This window comes from Podarcis bocagei (genome assembly GCF_964188305.1).
Source record: "Podarcis bocagei genome assembly, chromosome: 13".
Taxonomy (NCBI): Eukaryota; Metazoa; Chordata; class Lepidosauria; order Squamata; family Lacertidae; genus Podarcis; species Podarcis bocagei.
In genome coordinates this window covers 54,193,768-54,220,587 of record NC_138138.1, presented here as the reverse complement: position 1 = coordinate 54,220,587, position 26,820 = coordinate 54,193,768, and the positions used below count along the sequence as shown (strand labels likewise).

Below are 26,820 nucleotides of genomic sequence, written 5' to 3'. Positions count from 1 at the left end.
GCACGGTTACCTACCTGAAATTAGAACTATCAGTAAAAGTCTTTCAAAACAATTTTTAAAAAATGTCCGCCTAAAACTTTAAAATCGGCGCTGAAGTAAAAAAAGATGGAAACTGTTTTGTTGCCTCCTACCGTATTTTTCGCTCTATAGGACGCACCCGACCATAGGAGGCACCTTGTTTTAGAGGGGGAGAACGAGAAAAAAAATATTCTGAATGAAACAGTGGATGTATGATGTTTTGTGGAGCCCCTTCCATTTCTCCTGCCGCTTCGCTGAAGGGGCTCTGCGCAGAGAGGGGGAGATTTTTTTTTTCTTGTTCTCCCCCTCTAAAACAAGGTGCGTTCTGTGCGTTCAAGGTGCGCACTGACCCCTCTCGCTCTCCAGGCTTCAGTGAAGGCAACCCGAAGCCTCCGGAGCGGGGCGGGCGTTCCTTTCGACCTTCGGGTTCCTTTCGACCTGCTCTTTGGGGCTGGCGGTGGGGGGAAGCGCTGCTTTCCCCCACCGCCAGCCTCAAAGATCCCTGAAGCCTTCGGAGCGCAGCGCGAGTTCCCGCTGCGCTCCGCAGGCTTTGGAGCCAGGAGAGTCTTCAGCAAAAGGAACCTGAAGCCTGCGGAACGCAGTGGGAACTCGCGCTGCGCTCCGAAGGCTTCAGGCGGCTATCCCTGAAGCCCGGAGAGCGAGAGGGGTCAGTGCGCACCAACCCCTCTCACTCTCCAGGCTTCAGCGAAAGCAACGCAAAGCCAAGGAGCATGGGGGGAGCGCTCCCTGTGCGCTTCGGAGGCTTCGCCTTGCTATCACTGAAGCCAAGGAGCCTGCATTCGCTCCATAGGACACACACACATTTCCCCTTCATTTTTGGAGGGGAAAAGTGCGTCCTATAGAGCGAAAAATACTTAAAGCGCATGACTCCCCCCCCCCCAGAGCACCCGGGAACTGTAGTTCTCCCCTTCGCCAAACTATAACTCCCAGCACCCGCAGCAGACTACAGTTCCCGGGGATCCTTTTTCAGAGGGGTAAAGTTGTAATAATAATAATAATAATAATAATAGATTATTTATACCCCGCCCATCTGGCTGAGTTTCCCCAGCCACTCTGGGTGGCTTCCAGTCAAGTGTTACAAACAATACAGCATTAAATATTAAAAACTTCCCTAAACAGGGCTGCCTTCAGATGTCTTTTAAAGAGAAGATAGCTGCTTATTTCCGTCACATCTGAAGGGAGGGCGTTCCACAGGGCGGGCGCCACCACCGAGAAGGCCCTCTGCCTGGTTCCCTGTAACCTCACTTTTCGCAGGGAGGGAACCGCCAGAAGGCCCTCATAGTTGGATCTCAGTGTCCAGGCAGAACGATGGGGGTGGAGATGCTCCTTCAGGTATCCAGGACCGAGGCCGTTTAGGGCTTTCAAGGTCAGCACCAACATTTTGAATTGTGCTTGGCAACATACTGCGAGCCAATGCAGATCTCTCAGGACCGGTGTTTTGTGGTCTTGGCGGTCACTCCCAGTCACCAATCTAGCTGCCGCATTCTGGATTAATTGCAGTTTCCAGGTCACCTTCAAAGGTAGCCCCATGTAGAGCGCATGGCAGTAGTCCAAGCGGGAGATAACCAGAGCATGCACCACTCTGGAGAGACAGTCTGCAGGCAGGGAGGGTCTTATCCTGCGTACCAGATGGAGCTGGTAAACAGCTGCCCTGGACACAGAACTGACCTGCGCCTCCATGGACAGCGGTGAGTCCAAAATGACTCCCAGGCTGCGCACCTGGTCCTTCAGGGGCACAGTTGCCCCATTCAGGACCAGGGAGTCCCCCACACCTGCCCGCCTCCTGTCCCCCAAAAACAGTACTTCTGTCTTGTCAGGATTCAACCTCAATCCGTTAGCTGCCATCCATCCTCCAACCGCCTCCAGACACTCACACAGGACCTTCACTGGTTCTGATTTGAAAGAGAGGTAGAGCTGGGTATCATCCGCATATTGATGGACACCCAGTCCAAACCCCCTGATGATCTCTCCCAGCGGCTGCATGTAGATGTTAAAAAGCATGGGGGAGAGGACGGAACCCTGAGGCACCCCACAAGTGAGAGCCCAGGGGTCTGAACACTCATCCCCCAACACCACTTGTGAGCGTTGAATGTATGGCGTGGGCAGGAAGCTATACTGACGCGCAACGCCGCTGCATGTTTTTGCCGCATGTGTGTTGGGGGGGGGGTGTTTAGGTGACCGCACATCGCTTTCCCGCCACTTTGTCATGAGTAGCCGGACCAAAAGGGCTTTGCATTCGATGTGGTTTCAAGTCAAACAGCAGCGCCCACCACTTCCCTCTGAGCAAACCAAGGGCTGTTTGTGGCGGGCGAAACGGGGAATGCTTAAGGCTGGGGGTGCCGGGGGGGGCGGGCGGGCGTTCAGGTCAGTCTCTAAATTTGGAGCTTGCTTGGATATTTCTGCAGCCCACAACGAGCTCTGAAAAAAAATTACGGGGGAAACAATGAGATCTAGAAACTTGGTTTTTTTAAAAAAATTGGGGCTAGCAGAGAAGGCGTTGCAGATTCCAGCCTGCAACGTGCCTTCCGTCTCTGCTCTGGTCCCCAGATCGTAAGCAGGGGTACCGGGAGATCCCAAACTCTGTGCCCTCTGCCCAACGCCTCTCTTCCTTGCTTGATTTGCTCCCTTGTCGCAGGCGGGGTTGGGCTGGATGACCTTTGGAGGGCCCTCCCTTCCAACCATGCGGTTCCCCTTGTTTTCCAGGAGTGCCTTGAGAAGTTTTCCGAGAGCTTGAAGAAGATGATTGACGGCCACGAGGTGAGCGGCGTCACCCGTCTTTCCGTCGCCCTCCTCCCGCACCTTCCTCTTTCCCAAAGGGCGCTCAGCCGCTCCGTCACCCTCCAAATGTGGGTGGGGAAAGGTTGAGAACCTAGGAAGGAGTCGCGACCATTGGTCCATCTAGCCCTATATTGCGTGCACTGGCTGGCAGCAGCTCTCGGTCAAGGGAGATTCCCAACCTAGCTGGCGATAGCAGGGCTTGGATCCGGGACTTTTCCGTGCTCAAAGGAGGCAGAGATCCGTAAGCTCTGGTCCTAACCCAGCAGAGGAAGCTGCCTTATGCTGATCTGATAGCTCAATAGTCCCTACACGGACTGGCAGCAGCTCTACTTGGAGGTGAACTGCGGCCCTTTTATCTTCCTGCCTTTCTTTGTCGTAGGAGCTTCTGGATACGACGCAACAGTCCCTCAAATATCAGCTGCAGAGTCTGGTTAAAGAGTATGTATTGTGATTGGGGTGCCCGCTCCAAAGGGTCGGTTTTTTGTGTGTGTGGGGGGGGTACCAGAAGGAAGGCAGCTACAGGTCGACCAGGTGGGGGGCAGTTTTGTGTTTCAAAGGGGGAGGGTGTCGAACCTTTCTTGTATGTCCCGTGCTGTGTTTGGTCTTCGAGGGTGGATCCAATAGCTGCTCCCATTTCCTGTGGCGGTGAGTTCCACAGATCACTTGTATACCTCGAGCCTGTAAGGTTCCCTTTTCGCAGCTGCTGTTGCTGCAAATACCCAGCAAACACTTTCTGAAGCCCTTCACTATGAAAGAGAAAATTGCAAGCCATAATAATAATAATAATAATAATAATAATAATAATAATAATTTATTTATACCCCAGCCACCCTGGGCGGCTTCCAACGAAATATTCAAATACTGTAATGCATCAAACTTTAAAAGCTTCCCTAAACAGGGCTGCCTTCAGGTGTCTTCTAAAAGTCTGGTAGTTGTTCTCTTTGTCATCTGGTGGGAGGGCGTTCCACAGGGCAGGTGCCACCACCGAGAAGGCCCTCTGCCTGGTTCCCTGTAATGCATGTAAAGCATGGGTAGGCAAAGTAAGGCCTGGGGGCCTGATCCATTCCCATCGCCTTCTCAATCCGGCCTGCGGACGGTCCGGGAATCAGCGTGTTTTTACATGAGTAGAATGTGTCCTTTTATTTAAAATGCACCTCTGGGTTATTTGTGGGGCATAGGAATTCATTCATTTTTATTTAATTTTTCAAAATACAGTCCGGCCCCCCACAAGGTCTGAGGGTCAGTGGACTGGCCCCCTGCTGAAAAAATTTGCTGACCCCTGATGTAAAGCTTTAGATTTTGTGGGCAGTTGTGGTTTGGGCAGCTGCCAGCACCAAATTGTACTGGTGTTAACCACCCTGAGCCCAGCTCTGGCCGGAGAGGGTGGGGTATAAATAAAATTTATTATAAATTATTATTATTATTATTATTATTATTATTATTATTATTATTATTATTATTGGAGTTCCTGAGAGCTGAAACCTTTCAGCTAATCGTCCCATAGATTTTAGTAAACATTTTTGGTAGATTTGCATACATTTATTATGTACGGTGCGAAACAGGAGTGTGGGCCTCTGCTACGTTGCTAATAATAATAATAATAATAATAATAATAATAATTTATTTTACAGTGGTGCCCCGCAAGACAAATGCCTCGCAAGACGGAAAACTCGCTAGACGAAAGAGTTTTCCGTTTTGGAGGTGCTTCGCAAAACGAATTTCCTATGGGCTTGCTTTGCAAGACGACAATGTCTTGCGAGTTCCTGCTGGTTTTTTTCCCTCCCCCCCTTTTTCTAAGCCGCTAAGCTGCTTATCAGCTGATCCGATCAGCAGATAAGCTGCTAAAAGCCGCTAATAGCGCTAATCCGCTAATCCGTCAATGGGCTTGCTTCGCAAGACGAAAAAACCGCTAGACGAAGAGAATCACAGAACGGATTCATTTCGTCGTGCGAGGCACCACTGTATTTTATTTTATTTTATTTTATTTTATTTTATTTTATTTTATTTTATTTTATTTTATTTTATTTTATTTTATTTTATTTTATTTTATTTTATTTTATTTTATTTTATTATTTGTACCCCACCCATCTAACTGGGTTACCACAGCCGCTCTGGGTAGCTACAAAAGTAGAGGGGTCTAACCGCCGATGTAATCCGACCTTGTGGAATTGTAGAGCTGGGAGGGTGGGCCCTCCAAAGCTCATCCATCCCAACCCCCTCACGTCTCCAGAAAGGGCGGAGGTTTTTCCCGATCCAATATGTCTCCTTGCCGTTTTGCGATATGACTGAAACGTGTCTTTCAGGGACATGAAGCAGTTCAAGGAGACCCGGAAGGAATTCGAACGCGGCAGCGAAAGCCTCACAAGCGCCCTGCACCACAACGCCGAAGTACCGCGGCGGCGCCACCATGAGGCTGAGGAGGCCATGGTCGCCCTGAAAGCCGCCCGAACCACCTTCCGCGCCCGAGCCCTCGACTACGTGCTGCAGGTGGGCCTCCAGCGGGCAGCTCGGACTCCTGGGTCCTTTCCATAGCTGTCAACCGTCCCTTATTTGGCGGGACAGTCCCTTATCCTAGCGCCGTGTCCCGCTGCTGTCCCTTCTTGATGCTGTCCCTTAAATTTCCCGGGTTTCATGGAAGCAGCTCCTCTCCCTCCCTCCCTGCCGGCCAGGGAGGAGGGAGGCTCCAGCTGTGTTGCTGGGCTGCGTTGCTCACCCAATAAGGAGTCTGAGAACGACTGGGGGGTGGAGCTTGCATGCCTTGTGCCAATCAAATCGGCCGCGTTGCCTGGGGACTCGCCTTTGCTCAGCGCTTCCCAGCAGAGAGGTGACGGTGGTTTTCCTTGCTGCATCCCCTTTGCTGGGTTGCTGTGCTGTGGGAACCACCGCTTGAGGCTTCGTTTGGCTGCTGGCTGGGCTTTCTGCCTTTGGCTCGGAGGGGCTCAGAAGTTGAACATAGCTGTGCTTGGAAAATGCCTTATTTTGGCTGCTGATCCCTTATTTTCGAGGCTTCTGGTCCCTTATTTTCAAATCTGTAAACTGACAGCTATGGTGCTTTCCTCAGCTCTGGGGGAAGGCAGCAGGACCCCGCAGATTCCCCCTCCTGTCTGATTTGGCCTGGGTCTTGGAGGGCCTTTCCCAATGCAAGGAGGGCGTTCCCTTCGGGTCAACTTCCTTGGGGTGGCATTTTTGGGGGCGGAGCCAGGGAAAGTGGGCGGGGCAGAGGGCGGGGCTCCCCTTGTTTGGTTATTTATTTATTTATTTTTGTTGACACAGCAAGAAAAGAAGAAGAAAGAGAAAACACAAATACCAAATGACGCACAGGAATAACCACAGACACATCATTTTCTTAACCAACGATAAAACATAAATTGCTCTTAACACTAAATTCCCCGCCTCCCGTCTATTCCACATTTCGATTTCGTATTGCCAATACACACTTTTATCATAATTAAAGTTTACTGGGTGAATCTAGGCTTCAGTCGCCCTGCCCTGTCACCCTCTCGGCCTGCCCTGCAGGGCGGCTGTGCGGAGAAAAGGCAGGCCGGAAAAAATCACGTGTGTCGCCTGGAGGTCCTTAGAGGAAAGGCAAGGGTAGACATGCGAGAAATTTTTTAAAAGGATAAAATGAAAGTTCGGAGAGGGTCTCTGGGCGAACCCCACGCTTGGCGTTGGGAGCAAAGGACGAAGGACCGAAGCGACGGAACGGGCTTCTGTGTCTTTCTTTTTTTTATATAAATATAAATATTAAATTTCATTTAACATAATTATTACAAAATACAAGCAAAATACATACAAATACATACCTATTTTTTCAGATAAGCACACACATATAAAAAAAAGAACAAAAAAGAGAAAAGGGGAAAAGAAAAAAGAAAAAATAAGAAGAAAAATTGCAAGAAGAAAAATTGCAAAAAGAATTCTTCTCTGTCTTTCAGATCAACGTGATCCAGTCGAAGAAGAAGTTTGAGATCCTGAAGTTTGTGAGTAGCCGACGGTTTGTGGTTCGGTGTTGGCCAGCCAGAAATTTTGGACTACAAATCCCATCAGCCCCGGCCAGCTATGGACCAGGGGGTTAAATCCTGGTTCTTTGGCTGTGTACCTGTACTGTGTGGCGCGCTGGAATGTGTATTGGAAAAACTGGGTCGCCCACCCTCAATTCAGCCTCAGCCTGTTTTCAGGCTTAGGTCTGAAGCACATGTAGAACTGAGGTTACCTCTGAGCACACGCAGAGTTCCCCCTGCCCTGCGATAACCAACTATAGCCATCTCCCACTTGTCTAGGCTTTCCTAGTAAAAAAAAACGGTGGCTTCTAGGCAACCCCAGACCCCCGAACCTTTTTCTTTTAAAATCATAGCTAATAATAATAATAATAATAATAATAATAATAATAATAATAATAATAATTTATACCCCGCCCATCTGGCTGGGTTTCCCCAGCCACTCTGGGCGGCTTCCAACAAAACACTAAAATACAATAACCTATTAAACATTAAAAGCTTCCCTAAACAGGGCTGCCTTCAGAGGTCTTCTAAAAGTTTGGTGCTTTGCCAACAGACCAGCTCCTACCCCGAACCGTTTTCTACGCCTGCTGATTATGCCAAAAACTATTTAGGAATCTGTGCCCGAGTTTGCTCTCCTCCTCTTCCCTCCCTATTCCCCTTTCCTTGCGTGTCGTGCTTTTCTTTGTTCAAGATTATAAGCCTGCTGTCGGGGCTGTCTCATTTTAACTGACCGTATAGTACGTTGCTCTTTCAGCCAAAGAGCCGGGTGCGAACACTCGTAACTTCAGCAGCTGCTTCCTGTTTTTCCAGATGTTGACGTTCATGGAGGCTCAGTCGTTCTACCTGGAGCAGGGGTTCCAGACGGCGAAGCGGCTAGAGCAGTATCGGAAGGACTTGGCAGCTCAGGTGAGCACCCGGCGGAGTCGTGGGAGGGTGCTGGGTTCGAAGGAAGCGGCGAGGAGATGGGCGGGCAGGAAAGAGATAACGTTCTCCTTCCTCCGTCATAACACTGGAACTCAAGGACAAACCGACAAAGCTGAGCGTTGGAAGATTTAGGACAGATACCCAGTTAGACTGTGGAACTCCCTGCCACTGGGTGGGCTGTAAAAGAGGATTGGATAAACTCACGGAGGAGCGAGAGCTATTGATGTTTACCAGCCGCAGTTCCTATGCTCTGTCGCCACTGTCAGAAGCAGGAAAAGCTTATGGATGGGGTTTGCTGGAAACGGCAGGACAGGGGAATCGGGCTTGAGTTCGAATCCTGATTGCTGGGCTAGATGGATTCAGCTGGCTTCTCGCTATGATTTTCTCCTGCTTGCCTCCTGGCAACTGCTAGAGAGGGAGAGGGAGGAAACTGGCTTGGGCGGTGGGAGGCTGGGGAACCAGCCCTGTCAGCAAAGAAGAAAAGAATCGGATCAAAACAGGATGCAGGAATTCAGATTCCATGCCGGCTGCCGAAATGCGGCAACCTCTGAGCTCCACTTCTGACTTTTTGAGGTAGGCAGCTCGGCTGATAGGAGATTCTTTGCAGAGTGCCTGTGATCGCAAGACCAGCGAGAGGTAAAACTTGGAAGGCGGGTGGAAACGATTTGGATGTTGGGAGGAAAATGCTGGAATTGGGGGTTTCTGATTCTGGGTTCTCCAAGCCTATAATGAGGACTAGGACCCTGACATGGCCAACGGTGCAGCTGTAAGGGTTCGTGGCAAGTGACTCCTGCAGGCGCCGTGTGGATTATTTTCAGTGTTGCTCCCCTAGGGCGGGAAGCCCTCTGGAAGGCTGTTACAGCCTTGGCCGATTTGGTAGCCTCCCGATGTTGGACTACAAGTCCCATGCTCCAGCACAGTCCAAACATATGGAGGGTGCCAGGTTTCCAAAGGCTGCTCTGAGCCAGGATTCTTCGACCTTGGGTTGCCGTTGGACTGCAGCTCCCATCATCCAGGGCAATCGGCTGAGCTGACTCAGGATGATGGGAGTTGTAGTACATGTGGAGATCAGCGAACCGGCGGTCATTTATAATCATTTATAATGAAATGATTTTAGAAAGTTTTATCATTTTACTGTTGTTAGCCGCCCTGAGCCCGGCTTCGGCTGGGGAGGGCGGGATATAAATAAAATTTTTTATTATTATTATTATTATTATTATTATTATTATTATTATTATTATTATTGACTCTCATCATCCTTTCACCCTTCCACGCTCCTCCCTTAAGCTCCTTTCAAATCTGTTCCCCCCCCCCCCAGTTATGGTTATTCCGAGTTCAAATCTCGCTCCATCGTCTTCCTGGCGGAAGTGACAATTCTGTGTTGCAGGGTGACCCCAGATCTGTTGTTTTGGCTGGAATAGACCTCCTTCCCCAGTCCGGTGTGCTGGAAGGGGGCGAGAGGAATGCCAGGCAAACTTTCGTGTGAGAAAGGGACCCAGGCGTCCGGCCTCATTTCCCCTCCCTCTCTTCCTCCAGCTCGATCAGTTGGTTCTGGAGTCGGCCCGAGAGAAGCGAGACATGGAGCAGAGGCACACCGTGATCAAGCAAAAGGTTTGAGCACTCTGTGTGTGTGTGTGTGTGCCTCAGTTTTGCCTTACGGAAGCCGCCCAGTTAGGGGAGGAGCCTTTGGGAGGCGGAGCTTGCACTTGGAGTTCTAAGGGGCGGGGCTTGGGACAGGTGGGAGGAGTCTTGGAGCATGGGGCGGTATTCTGAAACGCACTCGGCTGGGCTTGGCAGGGGAGCGCCTCAGACTTGGGGTGTGGGCGGAGCTTGCGGGCGAAGGGGTGGAGCTTGCGGCGGTGGGCGGAACAGCACAGGGCAGGGCTTGTGGGTGGGTGGGAGGAGTCTAGGAGTGATCAGATTTAGGCAAAATCAGAAGAATAGAATCGTAGCAATAGGTTGACACTCGCGTTGACTTTCGGAGCATGTGGCTGGGCTTTGCCTTTGGGCATCTTTTCTTTAATTAGGTGGGTCTGCCCCCCTCCCGTTCTTTCCCAGGACCTGTCCCAGGAAGACGTCGTTCCCGAGGTCCGTACGGAGCCCGGAGGGGTGGTGATGGAAGGCTACCTCTATAAAAGGGCCAGCAACGCCTTCAAGACCTGGAGCAGGTGAGCAAGGCTCCTGTTTGCCACTGTCTCTTAGCAGGATGGATGAGGTTTGAGGGCACTGTTTATTGAGGTTATCTCCAACTCCTACTGCACAAGAGTTTGGGGCGGCACAGAGGTAACACAGTTTACAGTACGTTTCCGAGCACAATTCAAAGTGTTGGTGCTGACCTTGAAAGCCCTAAACGGCCTCAAAGGCCCAGTAGACCTGAAGGAGCGTCTCCACCCCCATCGTTCTGCCCGGACACTGAGGTCCAGCTCCGAGGGCTTTCTGGCGGTTCCCACCCTGCAGGAAGTGAGGGCCTTCTTGGTGGTGGCACCCGCCCTGTGGAGCGCCCTCCCACCAGATGTCAAAGAGAAGAACAACTACCAAACTTTTAGAAGACATCTGAAGGCAGCCCTGTTTAGGGAAGCTTTTAATGTTTAATAGGTTATTGTATTTTAGTGTTTTGTTGGAAGCCGCCCCAGAGTGGCTGGGGAAACCCAGCCAGATGGGCGGGGTATAAATAATAAATAATAATAATAATAATAATTAATTACAGTCGAAAGCATTCTAAAACAGGTTAAAAAAACGACCGTCGTTTAAAACACCTAAAGCCAGTTACAAAAATCCTAACTGCAATTTCATTTTTTTTATTTAAAAATTTTTTATTAGATTTTCCACAGTTATAACGAATGTCACATAACGAAACAACAAACAAAAACAAAGACATAAAAAGAGAAGATGCATCAAAGAAAAACAACAATACAATACCAAATTTCATGAGCAGGATGCAGGCTGAGTTGCCAACTGCTCCTGTTACACACGTTCCGCCGCTATCCCTCTCATCCCCCGCTAACCCAGTGGCCTGTGGCCAAACTGGATTTGCAGCTCTTCACAGCCCTCCAAGCCATAACTGCCCCCCCCCCAGCAACGTGACTGACTGTGGTGCAATCGATACACGTTATCTGAGTGCAGGATCAGCACCTATTGGCTAGTGTCCGGGGCGTATAATCTCCCCCCTCCTTCTGATACCTGGAGCCGTTTTTGCAGCCTCTCATTATTCCGAAAGTATTTGTAAGGGTCAGGACTTACCTGTGCTTTTAGGCTCTGGAAAGAAAAGCACAGGTTACCAGTTGCTCAGGAGGAATATAGCATCAGCTAGGCAGCTCAGTCAGTAGAGTGTGAGACACTTCATCTCAGGGTTGTGGGTTCGAGACCCACGTCGCATTGCAGGGGGTTGGACTAGACTAAGCTTACCAGATACCCCCGTTTCCTGGGGACAGACCCCAGATTTACAAATCAGTCCCCATACAAAATCCATTGAAGTTGAAAAGTGTCCCCGGATTCATTGAAAAAAATCTGGTAACCTTAGACCAGTCAAGCCTTGTGGCCCCTTGCAACTCTCTTGATTCTATGAATACAGGAAGAGGCCTTGTGCAGAGTCAGGCCACTGGTTGGTTTGCAGAATAGCAGGGTATTAAATGCTTTAAAGAGCACATTCCTCTCCCGAAAGCTGTTCTTCGTTGCACTTGCAAATACTAGTTGCACTCAAGAGCAGGCCCTTTGCGGTGAATGGGCAAGTTAGGTCTATCGATTTCAGTGGGCCTACTCTGAGTAGGACAAAGTTGGATTACACCCCTCCCCCTTTAACAGCACCTGGTCAGCAGGTTGAACGGGCACACAGGTCACCGGGTGTCTTTCTGCTCTAGATCATAGAATTGTAGAGTCAGAAACGACTGCAGGCCAGTGTTTCCCAGTTGTTGGTGTGTTTTCAGGGGTCTCTAAACTAAGGCTCGCGGGCCGGATAAGGGACTTGTTTATCCGGCCCGCGGCAACCCTCGCCACCCGCTCTTACCAGCGCTGTGCCGCTGCCCACTCTGAGGAGCACCGGAAATAGCTTGCGCGCACGTGCAAGCGTTATTTGCGCATGCGCAAGCGTTGTTTTCGGTGCACATCCGGGTCAGACGAGGCCCGTGCACATGCGCGCAAGCTACAGTGGTACCTTGTGTTACATACGCTGCAGATTACATATGCTTCAGGTTACAGACTCCGCTAACCCAGAAATAGTACCTCGGGTTAAGAACTTTGCTTCAGGATGAGAACAGAAATCGCGCGGCGGCGGCAGGAGGCCCCATTAGCTAAAGTGGTGCTTCAGGTTAAGAACAGTTTCAAGTTAAGAACGGACCTCCGGAACGAATTAAGTACTTAACCCGAGGTACCACTGTATTTCCGGTGCTCCTCCAACCTGGAAATGTGCCGGAAATAGCGTGTGCGCATGCGCATGGGCATGTGCTCCTCCAGCCCGCCGCGCAATCGGCGCTGGAGACACTGGCCTGAATCGCGGTAAGTTTGCTGACCCCTGGTTTAAGTTCTGTCAAAGAGGGAGGGAAACCCTTTCTTGAAGCCCTAGTCCAGAACATCTATAGATCTGCCTTGTTCTCACGCATTCCCTTCCATGCGTTTCATTATGTATATTTTTTTAATTGCAGGCGCTGGTTTTCCATCCAGAGCAACCAGCTGGTATATCAGAAGAAGGCGAAGGTGAGGAATAGGAAATGGATTTATTTGTGAGCCGTTGAGATGCGTGTGAATTTGGGGGGGGCTGTGGGAGGAAGGGGCAAAAACTTGGGCTTAAGGTTTGCAAGATTCCACCTGCCTCTTTTTTTCCTATTTTCCTAATTTTCCCCTGGTCTCCTCGCTGGCTCAAGTAGCACCAATTCAGCCAGCTAGCCCTGGGGATTACCTAATGGTTATTTCCCCTAAAGTGATTTTTGAATTTTGAATTTTATTGTTATTCACGTTTTTATACTGTATTTTATTCTGCTTCTATAATTAAGTGTTTAAAATTTGTTGTTAGCCGCCCTGAGCCCGGTTTTTGAACTGGGAAGGGCAGGGTATAAATAATTTATTATTATTATTATTATTATTATTATTATTATTATTATTATTATTATTACTAATTTGTTGAAATTAAGGCCGATGAGCTGTTGGAGCTCTTTGGTATGCAAAACGGTTGCCTTGGCTCCAAAAAGATATCGTAGACGGGGGAAGAGATTCAGTAAAGGGCCGCCGAAAAGATCACGGGTGAGGGGGAGAGCGCAACTCCCCTAGGAAGAAAAGCTTGCAGCATGTTGGACTTTTTAGTTTAGAGAAAAGGCAGATTAAGAGGCAGCAGAATTGAAGTTGGCAAGAGGTGAACAGAGAAAAGCCTTGCTTCCTCTGTCGAACACAAGAATTCAGGGACACTCCATAAAGCTGGATGTTGGAACATTTAGGACAGAGAAAATAAAATATTTGCACAGTGAGTAGTTAAGCTACGGAACTCCCTGCCACTTGGATGGCTTTAAAAGTTTATTAGACACTAGAGTATCAGTCTAAACATGAAAGAGATAGAGAAGTCAAAGGCCCAGGGATAGTCTGGGAATATGGATTTTCCTCCCTCTGTCCCCATGCAAACCCCTCTTCTTTTTCTTTTAATTTTATTGATTTGTTCGAAACAAAAAGTAAGAAAAGAAAAGAATTTAAAATATAAAGCGCCACAGCCTGGAAGGACAAAAGTACAAAGGGAACAGCACAGTTCCAAAGGGATCGTACATTATTATCGCATTCTTCGCCCTATAAGACGCACCAGACCACAAGGCGCACCTAGTTTTTGGAGGAGGAAAACGAGAAAAAAAAATATTCTGAATCTCAGAAGCCAGAACAGCAAGAGGGATCGCTGTGCAGTGGAAGCAGCGATCCCTCTTGCTGTTCTGGCTTCTGGGATAGCTGCGCAGCCTGCATTCGCCCCATAAGACGCACACACATTTCCCCTTACTTTTTAGGAGGGAAAAAGTGAGTCTTATAGAGCAAAAAATACGGTAAGTCATACAGAGATTCCCTTTGCAAATATTTCTAAAAATAAAAGCATTCTCCATCTGTGAGTTCCGTTATTGTTGAGAATAGGGGTTCTGTGTAGTCTTAAATGTGGCCGTTTACTGGCCCCGTGCCTCAAAGTTTGTATAAGAAATAAAATTTATGCCGTACATAAGGAAAAAAAGGTCATTTGAGCTCTGTCCTTTGAATACTTTCAGCGTTGCTGGGTACTTTCAGTTTATGAGATTCCTTTTCAAGAAGGGTCGTTTGACAAGCCCTGGAACGCTGGCGATCCAAATCATTAAGATTAAAGGCTTCTCGGAATTGGCAGTGCAGTCCTGAGATGAAAAATCAGTTCTTGGCTTTCCAACCCTGCTTTCTGCAAATCTCAATTGCACCCAAACTACCGAAAGAATTGGCCCGTCCCCCACCCCTTCACCTTGCTTTGTTGAATGAAGAATTAGGAGCCTGATGAGAGAGAGAGAGAGAGAAAAAGAAAGAAAGAAAGAAAGAAAGAAAGAAAGATTAGGAGCCTAAACAGGTTTGGCAGACTTATCTGCTAATCCACCAGGGCGTGTGGGTGTAAGATGAATTCTATCCGTTGGGTGGAGGAGAGTTCAGATGGGTTAATATCGGGGATGAGAGCAGGGCACGGATGGGAAGAATGATGGTGGCATCTGAAGAGGCAGAGGCAGGGGGCTGTTTGTGCCAGGGCCAAATCCTGCCCTTTTCCTTCCCGAGCCCAGGATGTCCTGACGGTGGTTGTGGAGGACCTGCGGCTGTGCACCGTCAAGCCTTGCCCGGAACACGAACGCCGATTCTGCTTCGAGGTGGTTTCTCCCACTAAGTGAGTTTTATCTTCCCTGTTAGGCCCTCAAATATGTGTGTTTTTGCACACACACACAGACACGCACAGCAGCTAGACTGGGGACTGGGAGCAGCCACCGAGACCACATAACACCGGTCCTGAAAGACCTACATTGGCTCCCAGGATGCTTCCGAGCACAATTCAAAGTGTTGGTGCTGACCTTGAAAGCCCTAAATGGCCTCAAAGGCCCACTAGACCTGAAGGAGCATCTCAGAAATAGTGCTTCAGGTTAAGAACTTTGCTTCAGGATGAGAACAGAAATCGTGCTCTGGTGGCGCGGCGGCAGCAGGAGGCCCCATTAGCTAAAGTGGTGCTTCAGGTTAAGAACAGTTTCAGGTTAAGAACGGACCTCCAGAACGAATTAAGTACTTAACCCGAGGTACCACTATAATAATAATAATTTATTTATGCCCTGCCCATTTGGCTGGGGAAACCCAGCCACTCCGGGCGGCTTCCAACAGAATATTAAAACATGATAAAACACCAAACACTAAAAACTTCCCTAAACAGGGCTGCCTTCAGATGTCGTCTAAAAGTCAGGTAGTTGTTTATTTCCTTGACATCTGCTGGAAGGGCGTTCCACAGGGCAGGCGCCACCACTGAGAAGGCCCTCTGCCTGGTTCCCTGTAACTTGGCTCCTCGCAGGGAGGGAACCGCCAGAAGGCCCTCGGCGTTGGACCTCAGTGTCCGGGCAGAACAATGGAAGTGGAGACGCTCCTTCAGGTTTACTGGGCCTTCGAGGCCGTTTAGGGCTTTCAAGGTCAGCACCAACACTTTGAATTGGGAAGAGGGGTACAGTGGTACCTCGTGTTACATACGCTTTAGGTTACAGACTCCGCTAACCCAGAAATAGTACCTCGGGTTAAGAACTTTGTGAGGATGAGAACAGAAATTGCTCCACAGCAGTGGGAGACCGTATTAGCTAAAGTAGTACCTCAGGTTAAGAACAGTTTTGGGTTAAGAACGGACCTCCGGAACGAATTAAGTTCTTAACCCGAGGTACCACTGTATTGGCAAGCTGGAAGGTGCGCAGAGGAGGGCAACCGAGACTATAAAGTGAGTCTGGAAACCAAGCGTCGGAAGAGTTTAGCCAGGAGAAGAGGGAGCTGAGAGGCAGCCATCTTCAAATAAGAAAACAAAAATGGAGAAGGCCTGTTTTCCGCTGCCTGTTTTCCGGACCCGAACCTGTGGATTCAAATAACAATGAAGGAGATGCTGACTAAAGATTAGGACGAATTTTCTGACACTAAGAGCCGTTGGGCGTTGAAACAGACTCCCTCAGAATAGACTCTCCTTCCTTGGAGGTTTTTCAACGGAGGTTCGGACGACCACCGACTGCATCTCGGGGGTTGGGCTGGAGGACCTTTGGAGGTCCCTTCGAGCTCTGCCGTTCTGCCATTCCGTGTTCTCCCTCTTTGACCCTGTGCTGTCCTTCCGCTTTCCCTGGCAGGAGCTGTTTCCTCCAGGCGGATTCGGAGAGGCACCAGCAAGCGTGGGTGTGTGCCGTTCAAAACAGCATCGCGTCTGCTTACAACGAGGAACACCTGGAACCCCGGGGGCAGGTAAAGGGTTGCCGAACACGAGGAGAGTTAGCAAATTCACAGTATTCCGGTCCCAAACCTTCACCCTAAGCAGAAGACACCCACCGCTTTTTGCTTATTTTTTGCTCTGCGTGGGGCTGCCCTTGAGACTGACCCAGAAACTCCAGCGGGTGCAGAATGCCGCAGCGAGACTCCTTACCGGGTCCTCACTGCGAGATCACATTCACCCGGTGCTATACCAGCTGCACTGGCTCCCGGTGGAGTACAGGATCAGGTTTAAGGTGCTGGTTTTAACCTTCAAAGCCCTATACAGCCTAGGACCCTCGTACCTACAGGACTGCCTCTACTGGTATGCCCCACGGAAGACGTTAAGGTCCACAAATGACAACACCTTGGAGGTCGCAGGTCGCAAGGTGGTTAGATTGGTTTCAGCTAGGGCCAGGGCCTTTTCAGTAGTGGCCCCGACTTGGTGGAACGCTCTGTCCCAAGAGACTAGAGACTAGGAATATTGGTGTGTTGAATATAAATGTGATGAAGGCAGCATATAGAAGTGTGCTTAAAAAATATGCCACAGTACAGAACCTTTGTGCAGAGTCTTGCCATACACAGGAAAGGATTTTTAAAAAATATCTCTATATGTCTTCCAATAACCAAGTTACAGTTTTATATGTTTGCTGTTCCAGTGGAAGATAATCATGTTCCATTTTCCCATTTGCCAGACTGACCTTCTCTTACTCTTATTAGATTTGAGGGTTTATTGATAGATGCCATTTCCCAGGCTCTGGTGAGCTGGGAATTTATGGATGATGAGAGATGTTTTTTCCATGCGCTCTGCCACTCGTCACCAGTGGCGTAGCGTGGGGGGTGCAAGGGGGCCCGGCCGCACCGGGCACAACATCTGGGGGTTAGGGTTAGGGGGCGCAAATCCACGGGTTAGGGGGCGCAAATCCACGGGTTAGGGGGCGCAAATTACTTGCCTTGCCCCGGGTGCTGACAACCCACGCTACGCCACTGCTCGTCACGGCGTTCTGTGTGCCAGAAGCGGTTTAGTCCTGCTGGCCACATGACCCGGAAAGCTGTCTGCGGACAAACGCCGGCTCCCTCAGCCTGAAAAGCGCGATAACCTCCCAGGGGTCCTTTACCTTTTTTAAACTTCTCTCATTTTTGCAGATTTCTATTTTTGTCACTGTTTTTCACTAAGGCCACAATTTCCTGACCTGCCTCCGGTGCTGTGCCTTTAAAATATTCAAACATTGTTGCAGGTGGTATATAAATCCTGTTTACTTTGCACAACTCTTCTTACCGTACTGGCACCCCTTCAAAACTTTCTTGTGCCCTGCAGTTCCCAAGGCTTACACAGTCATTGCCTTCCCATCCTGTATTGAGGGCTAGCAACTTGGTTTTCTTGTGGCTGCCATTTCAAAACGAGGATTGAGATTCTCGCGCCCGAATGCCAATTTCTGAACTTGGAAAGGGGGGGAAATACATGCAAGCCTTTTTCGTTCCACTCCTCTGCAGCCCCTGGAGCGGACGGCGTCTCTTTCTGCCGCAAAACTGCAGTCCCCCTCCAGCCGGAAGCTGCGTGCCGGGGTGGACAAGCAAGTGATAGACCAGGTGCAGAGACTGGAGGGCAACGCCCAGTGTTGCGACTGCCGGGAGCCGGCGCCTGAGTGGGCAAGCATCAACCTGGGCATCACGCTTTGCATAGAGTGTTCCGGCATCCACAGGTGAGCTGGCAAACTTAGGGCGTGGCGGATGGAGCAGATTCCAGTTCCTGGTTTTCTCTGCTGCTCCCTTTCCTGCTCTAAGAGGCGGGGCTTGAGGGAGGTGGGAGGAGCCTTGGAGAAAGGGGAGGGGCTTTGAAATACCATATTGGCATGAATATAAGCTGCACCTTTAAAATTGGAAGGAAAAAAAGAAAAAATAGCCAAATATTGTGGTTTTGGTTGTTTAGTCATGTCCGACTCTTCGTGGCCCCCTGGACCAGAGCACGCCAGGCCCTCCTGTCTTCCACTGCCTCCTGCATTTTGGTCAAACTCATGCTGGTAGCTTCGAGAACACCGTCCCACCATCTCGTCCTCCGTCGTCCCCTTCTCCTTATGCCCTCCATCTTTCCCAACATCAGGGTCTTTTCCAGGGAGTCTTCTCTTCTCATGAGGTGGCCAAAGTCTTGGAGCCTCAGCTTCAGGATCTGCCCTTCCAGTGAGCACTCAGGGCTGATTTCCTTCAGAATGGAGAGGTTTGATCTTCTTGCAGTCCATGGGACTCTCCAGAGTCTCCTCCAGCGCCAGAATTCAAAAGCATCCATTCTTCGGCCATCAGCCTTCTTTATGGTCCAGCTCTCACTTCCATACATCACTACTGGGAAAACCAGAGCTTTCACTATACGGACCTTTGTCGGCAAGGTGATGTCTCTGCTTTTTGAGATGCTGTCTAGATTTGTCATTGCTTTTCTCCCAAGAAGCAGGCGTCTTTCAATTTTGTGATTGCTGTCACCATCTGCAGTGATCATGGAGCCCAAGATAGTAAAATCTCTCACTGCCTCCATTTCTTCAAGCCGATTCATTCCTTGCTGCTTCTGGCTGCATACTGGGTAGAAGGGGGTGGATTGCGCTGCGTTGCCAGCGGCCTTCCCCCTTCCTCGCTTCCTCCCTTCTTGGCCTTGGGGGAGAAGATGGGGCACTTCGCCGCAGTCCTGGCTGCATCCCATAAAGTCGCGAATATAAGTCGGAATTTGGGGGGAGAAGTGTGGCTTATATTCAGGCCAATACGGTATATCTTAGTAAGTTAGTGGCTGAAGTGTTGGGGCTGAGATTGTGGGAGGAGCCTGTGGAGGAAAGGGGCGGGGCTTGCACACCAGGAACTGGGAAAGGGGGTGGGGCTTGTGACAAAATGGGGAGGTGCTTGCCATAGATGGGAGGAGCCAGGGAAGTGAGGGTGGGGCTTGGGTACAATCGAAAAAGAGGGATTGGCATTTCTCCCACCCCACCTTGAAGGTTGGCCCCTCTGTTAGGAACATAAATAGAGCCTGGTGGATCAGGCCCAGAGGCATCCTGCTCTCACAGTGGCCGACCAGATGACTATTATGGGAAACCCGCAAACAGGATCTGAGCCCAAGAGCCCTGTCCCACCTCTGTGGTTTCCATCAGTTGGGATTCAGAAAATGTTTCTGAGCCCGGCCACCGTGGCGAATGGCATTTGATAGCCCTCCACAGATTTGCCACATCTTCTTTTCAAGCCCTCCAGGTTGTTGCCTGCCTCCTGTGGCAGGGAGTTCCGCAGTTTAACTGTGCCCTGCACGGAGCAGGAGCGCCCCTTGCCTGATCTCTCCCTCCCTGTCTCCAAATTAGGAGTCTCGGTGTCCATTTCTCCAAGGTGCGGTCGCTGACGCTCGACTCCTGGGAACCTGAGCTAGTCAAGGTAAATGCAGGGGCCTAATGGTGGGCGGGCTCCGAACCCCCCATCGGTCCCCAGTGGTTGGGAAGGATGGCAGTGGCGTAGCAAGGTCAGGTGGTACCCAGTCCCCATCAGTCACCAGTGGTTGAGAATGATGGCAGTGGCGTAGCAAGGTCAGGTGGTACCCGGTACCCATCAGTCCCCAGTGGTTGGGAATGATGGCAGTGGCGTAGCAAGGTCAGGTGGTACCCGGTACCCATCAGTCCCCAGTGGTTGGGAATGATGGCAGTGGCGTAGCAAGGTCAGGTGGTACCCGGTACCCATCGGTCCCCAGTGGTTGGGAATGATGGCAGTGGCGTAACAGGGTCAGGTGGTACCCGGTCCCCAGTGGTTGGGAATGATGGCAGTGGCGTAGCAAGGTCAGGTGGTACCCAGTCCCCATCAGTCACCAGTGGTTGAGAATGATGGCAGTGGCGTAGCAAGGTCAGGTGGTACCCGGTGCAGAATTTTTTTTGTCAACCTCCCCATTAAATTTTTCCCTCCCTCCCTCCACTGCGCCCATCAAAGAAAGCTAAGCCCTGCCCTTCTCCAGGAGCATGGGGGGCAACAGCACGCCACCTGCCCGTGACCCCCAAGCCTCCCCCGAGCTGGGGGAAGGGGGGGGAAGGCCGCTGGCAAAGCGGCGCAGCTCCCCGCCTTCCCCCGACGGCTCAGGGTCCTAGCTGTCAACGTTCCCCCCCCCCTTTTTAAGGGAAATTCCCTTATTCCGAATAGGATTCCTCGCAAGAAAAGGGGAAAGTTGACAGCTATGCGTCAGGGTAGGCATGGGAGTTGCGGGAGTGATGTGCGCCGAATGTCACTCCCCTCGGTGTGTGCGTGTGTGTGTGTGGCCACGCTCGAAGCTCTGGCAAGGCAGGGTGTACCCCCCCAAGGGCGGGGCATGGACAGGACGGGCAGGACGTGCTGCGATGCCACCCAACCCTGCGATGCCACCCAACAGAAAGCGGCGAGTTGCGTTTTGTCACCCCCTCATCCTCTGCCAGTCAGTGATGGGAGTTGTAGCCTAGCAAAAGCTGGAAGGCTAAAGGTTCCCTCTCAGTGCCTAGTGGAGATGGGTCGGGGGGGTTGGCTAAAATGCACTTTTTGAGAGCCTCTCTTCTCCCTCCTCCTCCTGCAGCTGATGTGCGAACTGGGAAACCGAGTCATCAACCAGATTTACGAGGCGCGAGTGGAAGAGATGAACATGAAGCGTCCCCAGCCGGGCTGTTCGCGGTGAGGACGTCCCCTTCATTGAATGATACGATAATCTTTATTGTCATTGTCCCATACAGAACAACGAAATTGAAAAAAATCTACATAAAGACATTCAAAAACCCAGCCTGGTTAGCCCCCTAAAAACTCTGATACCCCATTTTTAAATACAATATACAGTGGTACCTCAGGTTATAGACACTTCTGGTTACATACGCTTCAGGTTACATACGCTTCAGGTTACAGACTCCGTTAACCCAGAAATAGTACCTCGGGTTAAGAACTTTGCTTCAGGATGAGAACAGAAAGCGTGCTCCAGCAGCGGGAGGCCCCATTAGCTAAAGTGGTGCTTCAGGTTAAGAACAGTTTCAGGTTAAGAATGGACCTCCGGAACGAATTAAGTACTTAACCCAAGGTACCACTGTACTCCCATAGAGACTCCTTACACTGTATTTAAAACCAAAATCGTATTTGGATAGAAACTGTTTTTCAGGCAGCTAGTCCTCATCATTATAACCCTGTACCTTCACAGAGCCTAGGACTTGCCGATCGGAAGGTCAGTGGTTCAAATCCCCGCGACGGGGTGAGCTCCCGTTGCTCGGTCCCTGCTCCTGCCCACCTAGCAGTTCAAAAGCACGTCAAAGTGCAAGTAGATAAAGAGGCACTGCTCCAGTGGGAAGGTAAACGGCATTTCCGTGCGCTGCTCTGGTTCGCCAGAAGCGGCTTAGTCCTGCTGGCCACATGACCCGGAAGCTGTACGCCGGCTCCCTCGGCCAATAAAGCGAGATGAGCACCGCAACCCCAGAGTCGGCCACGACTGGACCTAATGGTCAGGGGTCCGTTTACCTTTACCTTCTTCCAGAAGGCAGAAACACCCCACATCTCCTCCTCCTTCCCCCGCAAGCCCCCATCTGCTATAACCACCCTAAAAAAGATTATCTACATTTCTATCCCAACTTGAGGGGCTCAAGTTGGTGTGCATGGTTTCCTAATTCCCACTTTTATTCTCACAACAACCCTGTGGGGCAGGTTAGGCTGAGATTTGGCAGCGGCTGCCTCTAGGCCACAACCACGACCTTCGCCCATGGCCTAGGGGGGGATTTGAACCCAGATCTTGCTGTGACCTGGTGGTTCTCTAAGGGTGTGCGACGCACTGCGCCGGTGCGCCAGGAGAGGATGGCAACTGTGGCGGGAACGTTCAGGGACAAGCAAAGAAACATTTAAACATTTCAGTGTCGTATGGTATACTATGGTATCAAATGTATATACAGTGGTACCTCGGGTTACATACGCTTCAGGTTACATACGCTTCAGGTTACATACGCTTCAGGTTACAGACTCCGCTAACCCAGAAATCGTGCTTCAGGTTAAGAACTTTGCTTCAGGATGAGAACAGAAATCAGGCTCCGGCGGCGGGGCGGCAGCAGGAGGCCCCATTAGCTAAAGTGGTGCTTCAGGTTAAGAACAGTTTCAGGTTAAGTAAGAAACCAGAAGCCTTTCTCTTGGGCATTGTCGGCCAATTGGTGCCAAAGAAAGATAGAACTTTTTTTATGTACGCTACAACGGCAGCAAGAATACTCATCGCAAAGTACTGGAAGACACAAGATTTACCCACTCTGGAAGAATGGCAGATGAAGGTGATAGACTACATGGGACTGGCTGAAATGACTGGCAGAATCCGTGACCAGGGGAAAGAGACGGCGGATGAAGATTGGAAGAAATTTAGAACCTATCTTAAGAAATATTGTAAAATTAATGAATGTTAAAGTGTTGTGGCTATAGAAAGTAAGCGGATTACAGCTGTAAAGATCAATTCAAAAGTAAAGAAAGGATTACAATTAGATAAAATTAAGGGTGAGGATTTGTTGAACTAAATATTTGAAATTGGAATGCAGAAAGGGGAGGTATGAGGAGGTCGGTGAAGTAAGTTTTAAGAAAATAAGGATTTGAAATTATATTTGTTTGTTTTTGTGTGTGTTTGTTTGTATTGTGTTTGATTATATAATTTGTGAAAATTTAATAAATATCTTTTTTTTTAAAAAAAAAAAGAGAACAGTTTCAGGTTAAGAACGGAACTCCAGAACGAATTAAGTACTTAACCTGAGGTACCACTGTATATATTTGGATATACAGCCAGGAAGACTATCCACACCTCTCTTCAGGGGCGTTGGCTATTCTGCAATTCTCCACAACGTATTGTTGTGTACAGGGCAAATAAATTCTGGCTAATAAGAAAGATCACAGAAGAGAAGGGCTTCTTGTGTTGATGAGATCTGATTTAAATGAGATTACCTGGCAAAAAAGCAAGCTCACACGTCTCCTCGACTTTGTATACTTACTTAAGAGGCTTGATCCTAATTATATTTTGGGAATGATGCATGTTTTTAGGCAGCTGCCTTGTTTTATACTTTCTGAGTGTCCCGTGATCATACTATAAAGCAATTGTGTTCTATGTTATAAATCGAGTACTGCTTGGAGTATTCCATTGCATTTCTTAGGAATAAAACGATTCAATGTGGCCCGAGCAAAAATGTTATTCTGAAAGTGTAGCCCAGGGAAGAAAGTTTGAGATCTGGTGCTCTAACCACTACACAACACAGCCACAGAAGGAGAGAGATTTGTGTTTGCGTCTACACATTTGATTCCCTCCCTTTTTATTCAATACTCTATAATGCACCTAAAAGGTTCTCAGTGCTCCCTGTGTATTAAAAGATAAGGCAGTCCCTGTCCCAGGGGCTGACGCGTTCCGGTAGACATGGCACAAAAGGAAAGAGGGATGGGGAGGGAAGAGGAGTGTTCAGGTACCTGCAACTTCGTTGGCTGATACCATGGTGGCCAGAAAGCACCTACCGTCGGTTGCCCAGTAGGTGGTGCTGTTGCATAGGACTGATCTGCACCATCCCTCACTCTCTAAATGGGGGGGGGGGAGAGAGAGATGAAAGGGCCACTCCCATCATGCACCAGGAAACTTTGGCTCCTCCCCCTTCGCTTGTCAATTCTGTGCAGGAACGTTGTCAAGTCTCTGAACATGTGCAAAATTCACCTTTGGTACCTGTCATTGTTATAAAAATTAAATTAAATTAAATTAAAAATTAAATTAAATTAAAAATTAAATTAAAAATTAAATTAAAAATTAAATTAAAAATTAAATTAAAAATTAAATTAAATTAAAAATTAAATAAAAATTAAAAAATAAAATAAAATAAAATTCTTCTTCTGTTTCTCTGCCCCAAGGTTGGAGAAGGAGGCCTGGATCAGGGCCAAATACGTGGAAAAGAAGTTCATCACCCAGTTCCCAAAGGCCGGGGCACGGCTGAATCGAGGTGGAGATGTCCGAGGGATCGATAAGCCCAAACCGTTCCCCAAACCCAAACCTCCGGGGCAGAAACGAGGGGGCGCAGGTAGGGAGAACGGCTCTCTTCCTCCCCCCCTGCCCTTAGCGGGTTTCCATCGCAGTGTCCCGTTGCTCCAGAGGCGGTTTAGTCCTGCTGGCCACATGACCTGGAAAGCTGTCTGTGGACAAACGCCGGCTCTCTCGGCCAATAAAGCGAGATGAGCGCCGCAACCCCAGAGTCGCCTTTGACTGGACTTAACCGTCTAGGGGTCCTTTACCTTTTACCTTTACCTGCTAAGGTAACAGCTGCACCACCAGCGCTCACCTTCTCAGCCTCCTTGCAAACTAGGTGTAAAGTCGTCATTGCATAATGCAGTGCAGATAAGGATACCAATAGGTTTTACCCGAATGCTGAAAGAATATACCGTTTCTTACTGGTCCCCTTTTTTTTACTCCTACGGGAAGTAGTCCAAGCCAAGCGAGCCCAAACCCAGGTATGTGTCTCTCAAAGCCAGGTATACTTTGAAAGGTGGTGGAGGTTTGTTTTTGAGCTCCGTTTAGGAGGGATGAGGTCCATAGCTGCCAACCTTCCCTTATTTATTTATTTTTTTAAAATTATTTTTATTCAATTTCCAATATAAAATTTAAACATACGTTTTCAATATTATCACAAATACCAATTTTGACTTCCTTCGACTCACCCGCAAATCTTCCGTTATCAAATCTTCTACCCGCAATTCTAAATTTAACATTGCCTTTTGTTTTAAATAAACTTACTCCCTTGTTCCCTTTTTTACAGTGTTTCTAATATTATTCCTTCACAAAGCTTCCTGTAAACCCACAAACGTTGTTTGCTCATCACATATGCTTTTCATATAATCCACAAATTTACTTCAGTCCTTGGTAAACTTGTGATCTCGTTGGTTTCAGACTCTTCCTGTTAATTTATCCATTTCTGCGTAGTCCATTAATTTCATTCTCCATTCTTCTATCGATGGTAATTCTTCCTGCTTCCATTTTTGGGCCAGTAATATTCTTGCTGCTGTTACTGCATATAAAAATAGTTTATGATCCTTTCTATTTATTTCATTTCCAACCATGTCAACCTTCCCTTATTTTGCGGGAAATGTCCTTATTCCAGCGCAGTTTTCTGCTGCTTTCCCGGATGGTTAAATATCCCGTAGACCAGGGGTGTCAAACTCAAATTCATCGGGGGCCGCATCAGCAGTTTGGTCACCCTCAAAGGGCCGGTTGTATCTGTAGGACTATGTGTCCACTCTTTATTATCATAAATTATTGTCACTGCATTCAATTATTACTGTTTTTTGTAATAATGTAAGTAATAACTAGCTCTGAAAGCAGAAACATAGTCAGAATAATGGCAAGTAGATATTCAAATGTACAATTATTGTACAATTTATTGAAAAATGATTTTTGGTAACAGACAGTAAATTTTTTTTTAAACACACAAATATTGCCAAACACTGTTTATTACACATATGGCAAACACAAGGCATTAACTTTTTTTTTAACTTTTCTGACTAGATGGCTGACATCCTTTTCCTGAGGTCAGTCCATCGATGTCTGGCGTTAGGTCTTGTGCTGTAGCAATCCGCAAAACAGCATGGAGGTTATCATAAGTGATGCGTGATCTGAGCTTGGTCTTGTTCAGATTCATGACTGAAAACATCTGAAAGCATGCACTGAAGAGGCGGCTTTCTTGTGTCAAAAAAAAAAAAGCAAGAATAAAAGGTGAAGGCTGGCGGCCGGTGGCGGCTACACGGGCCACATGACGAGGTCTGACGGGCCGGATTCGGCCCGCGGGCCTTGTGTTTGACACCCGTGCCGTAGACTGTCCCCGGGCCAGGTGAGGCTGCTGATCCCTTATTTTCAAATCTGAAAGTTGACAGCTATGGATGGGGACACACCTGGAAGAGAGCTGGGCTGGGTGAGAGTCCCCATCTTTCCAGGTGCTCTTCAGTCCTAGCCCCAGAATGCCAGGACGCATTTATTTATCTCCTAAAATTCACACGCCGCTTATAGAATCACAGAATTGCAGAATCGAAAGGGGTCGTATTGTCCAAGCCCTGGCATTGCAGGAATCGCAGCTTCGTTGTAAAAACAAACAAACCTCAAAGCAGATTACAAAAAAAGGACAAAGCAATAAAACGATCATAAGATTTTGAAAACTTAAAACGACAACGGAATAAGAGCAGATTCGAACTCGAAGCGGCTTCCTGAATGACTGGGTAGGCTTGCCTAAACAAAAATGTTAGATCTCTGAGCAGAGGGGCTAGTATCCTGACAAGGCCTCGCTCCTGTCGGCAGTCGGGTGTCGGCACTGTTTGCCAATCTGGGCCGAGTCCAAGGCGTTATTATCTGTATACAAAGCCCTTAACAACGTGGGGACCACTTTACCTATGAGATCTCCTTCCCCTGCTGCTTTGGTCCACTTGGCTGCTTTGAACGGCAGAACTGGCACCACTGACACTGTGGAACTCCCTGCCTCTTGAGAGCAAGCAGCTGCCTTCGCTGGACTCCTTTCAGGGCCTGCTAAAAACATCCTTGTTTCGACAGGCCTACCCAGATGCATAGGGAAGTGGAGGCAATTTTAATTTGTATGCTTCAAAGTGCTGTTGTAAATTTCTCTTGGTTTCATCATCATCATCATCATCATCATCATCA

At 48.9% G+C, this 26,820-nt stretch overlaps 1 protein-coding gene across 1 annotated transcript in view; it reads left to right on the top strand.

Annotated features, from left to right (window-relative positions):
* Window positions 1-26,820, top strand: part of ACAP1 (ArfGAP with coiled-coil, ankyrin repeat and PH domains 1) — a 45,766-nt gene that overhangs the window by 10,879 nt on the left and 8,067 nt on the right. Inside the window, exons 4-18 of the mRNA XM_081167815.1 lie at window positions 2,743-2,796; window positions 3,197-3,255; window positions 5,121-5,304; window positions 6,753-6,797; window positions 7,629-7,724; window positions 9,279-9,353; window positions 9,801-9,910; window positions 12,380-12,431; window positions 14,492-14,592; window positions 16,064-16,175; window positions 17,673-17,881; window positions 19,505-19,574; window positions 20,728-20,822; window positions 24,036-24,203; window positions 24,598-24,629. Coding sequence (XP_081023941.1) covers window positions 2,743-2,796; window positions 3,197-3,255; window positions 5,121-5,304; window positions 6,753-6,797; window positions 7,629-7,724; window positions 9,279-9,353; window positions 9,801-9,910; window positions 12,380-12,431; window positions 14,492-14,592; window positions 16,064-16,175; window positions 17,673-17,881; window positions 19,505-19,574; window positions 20,728-20,822; window positions 24,036-24,203; window positions 24,598-24,629 — 1,462 coding nt within the window. The remainder of the gene's footprint in view (window positions 1-2,742; window positions 2,797-3,196; window positions 3,256-5,120; window positions 5,305-6,752; window positions 6,798-7,628; window positions 7,725-9,278; window positions 9,354-9,800; window positions 9,911-12,379; window positions 12,432-14,491; window positions 14,593-16,063; window positions 16,176-17,672; window positions 17,882-19,504; window positions 19,575-20,727; window positions 20,823-24,035; window positions 24,204-24,597; window positions 24,630-26,820) is intronic.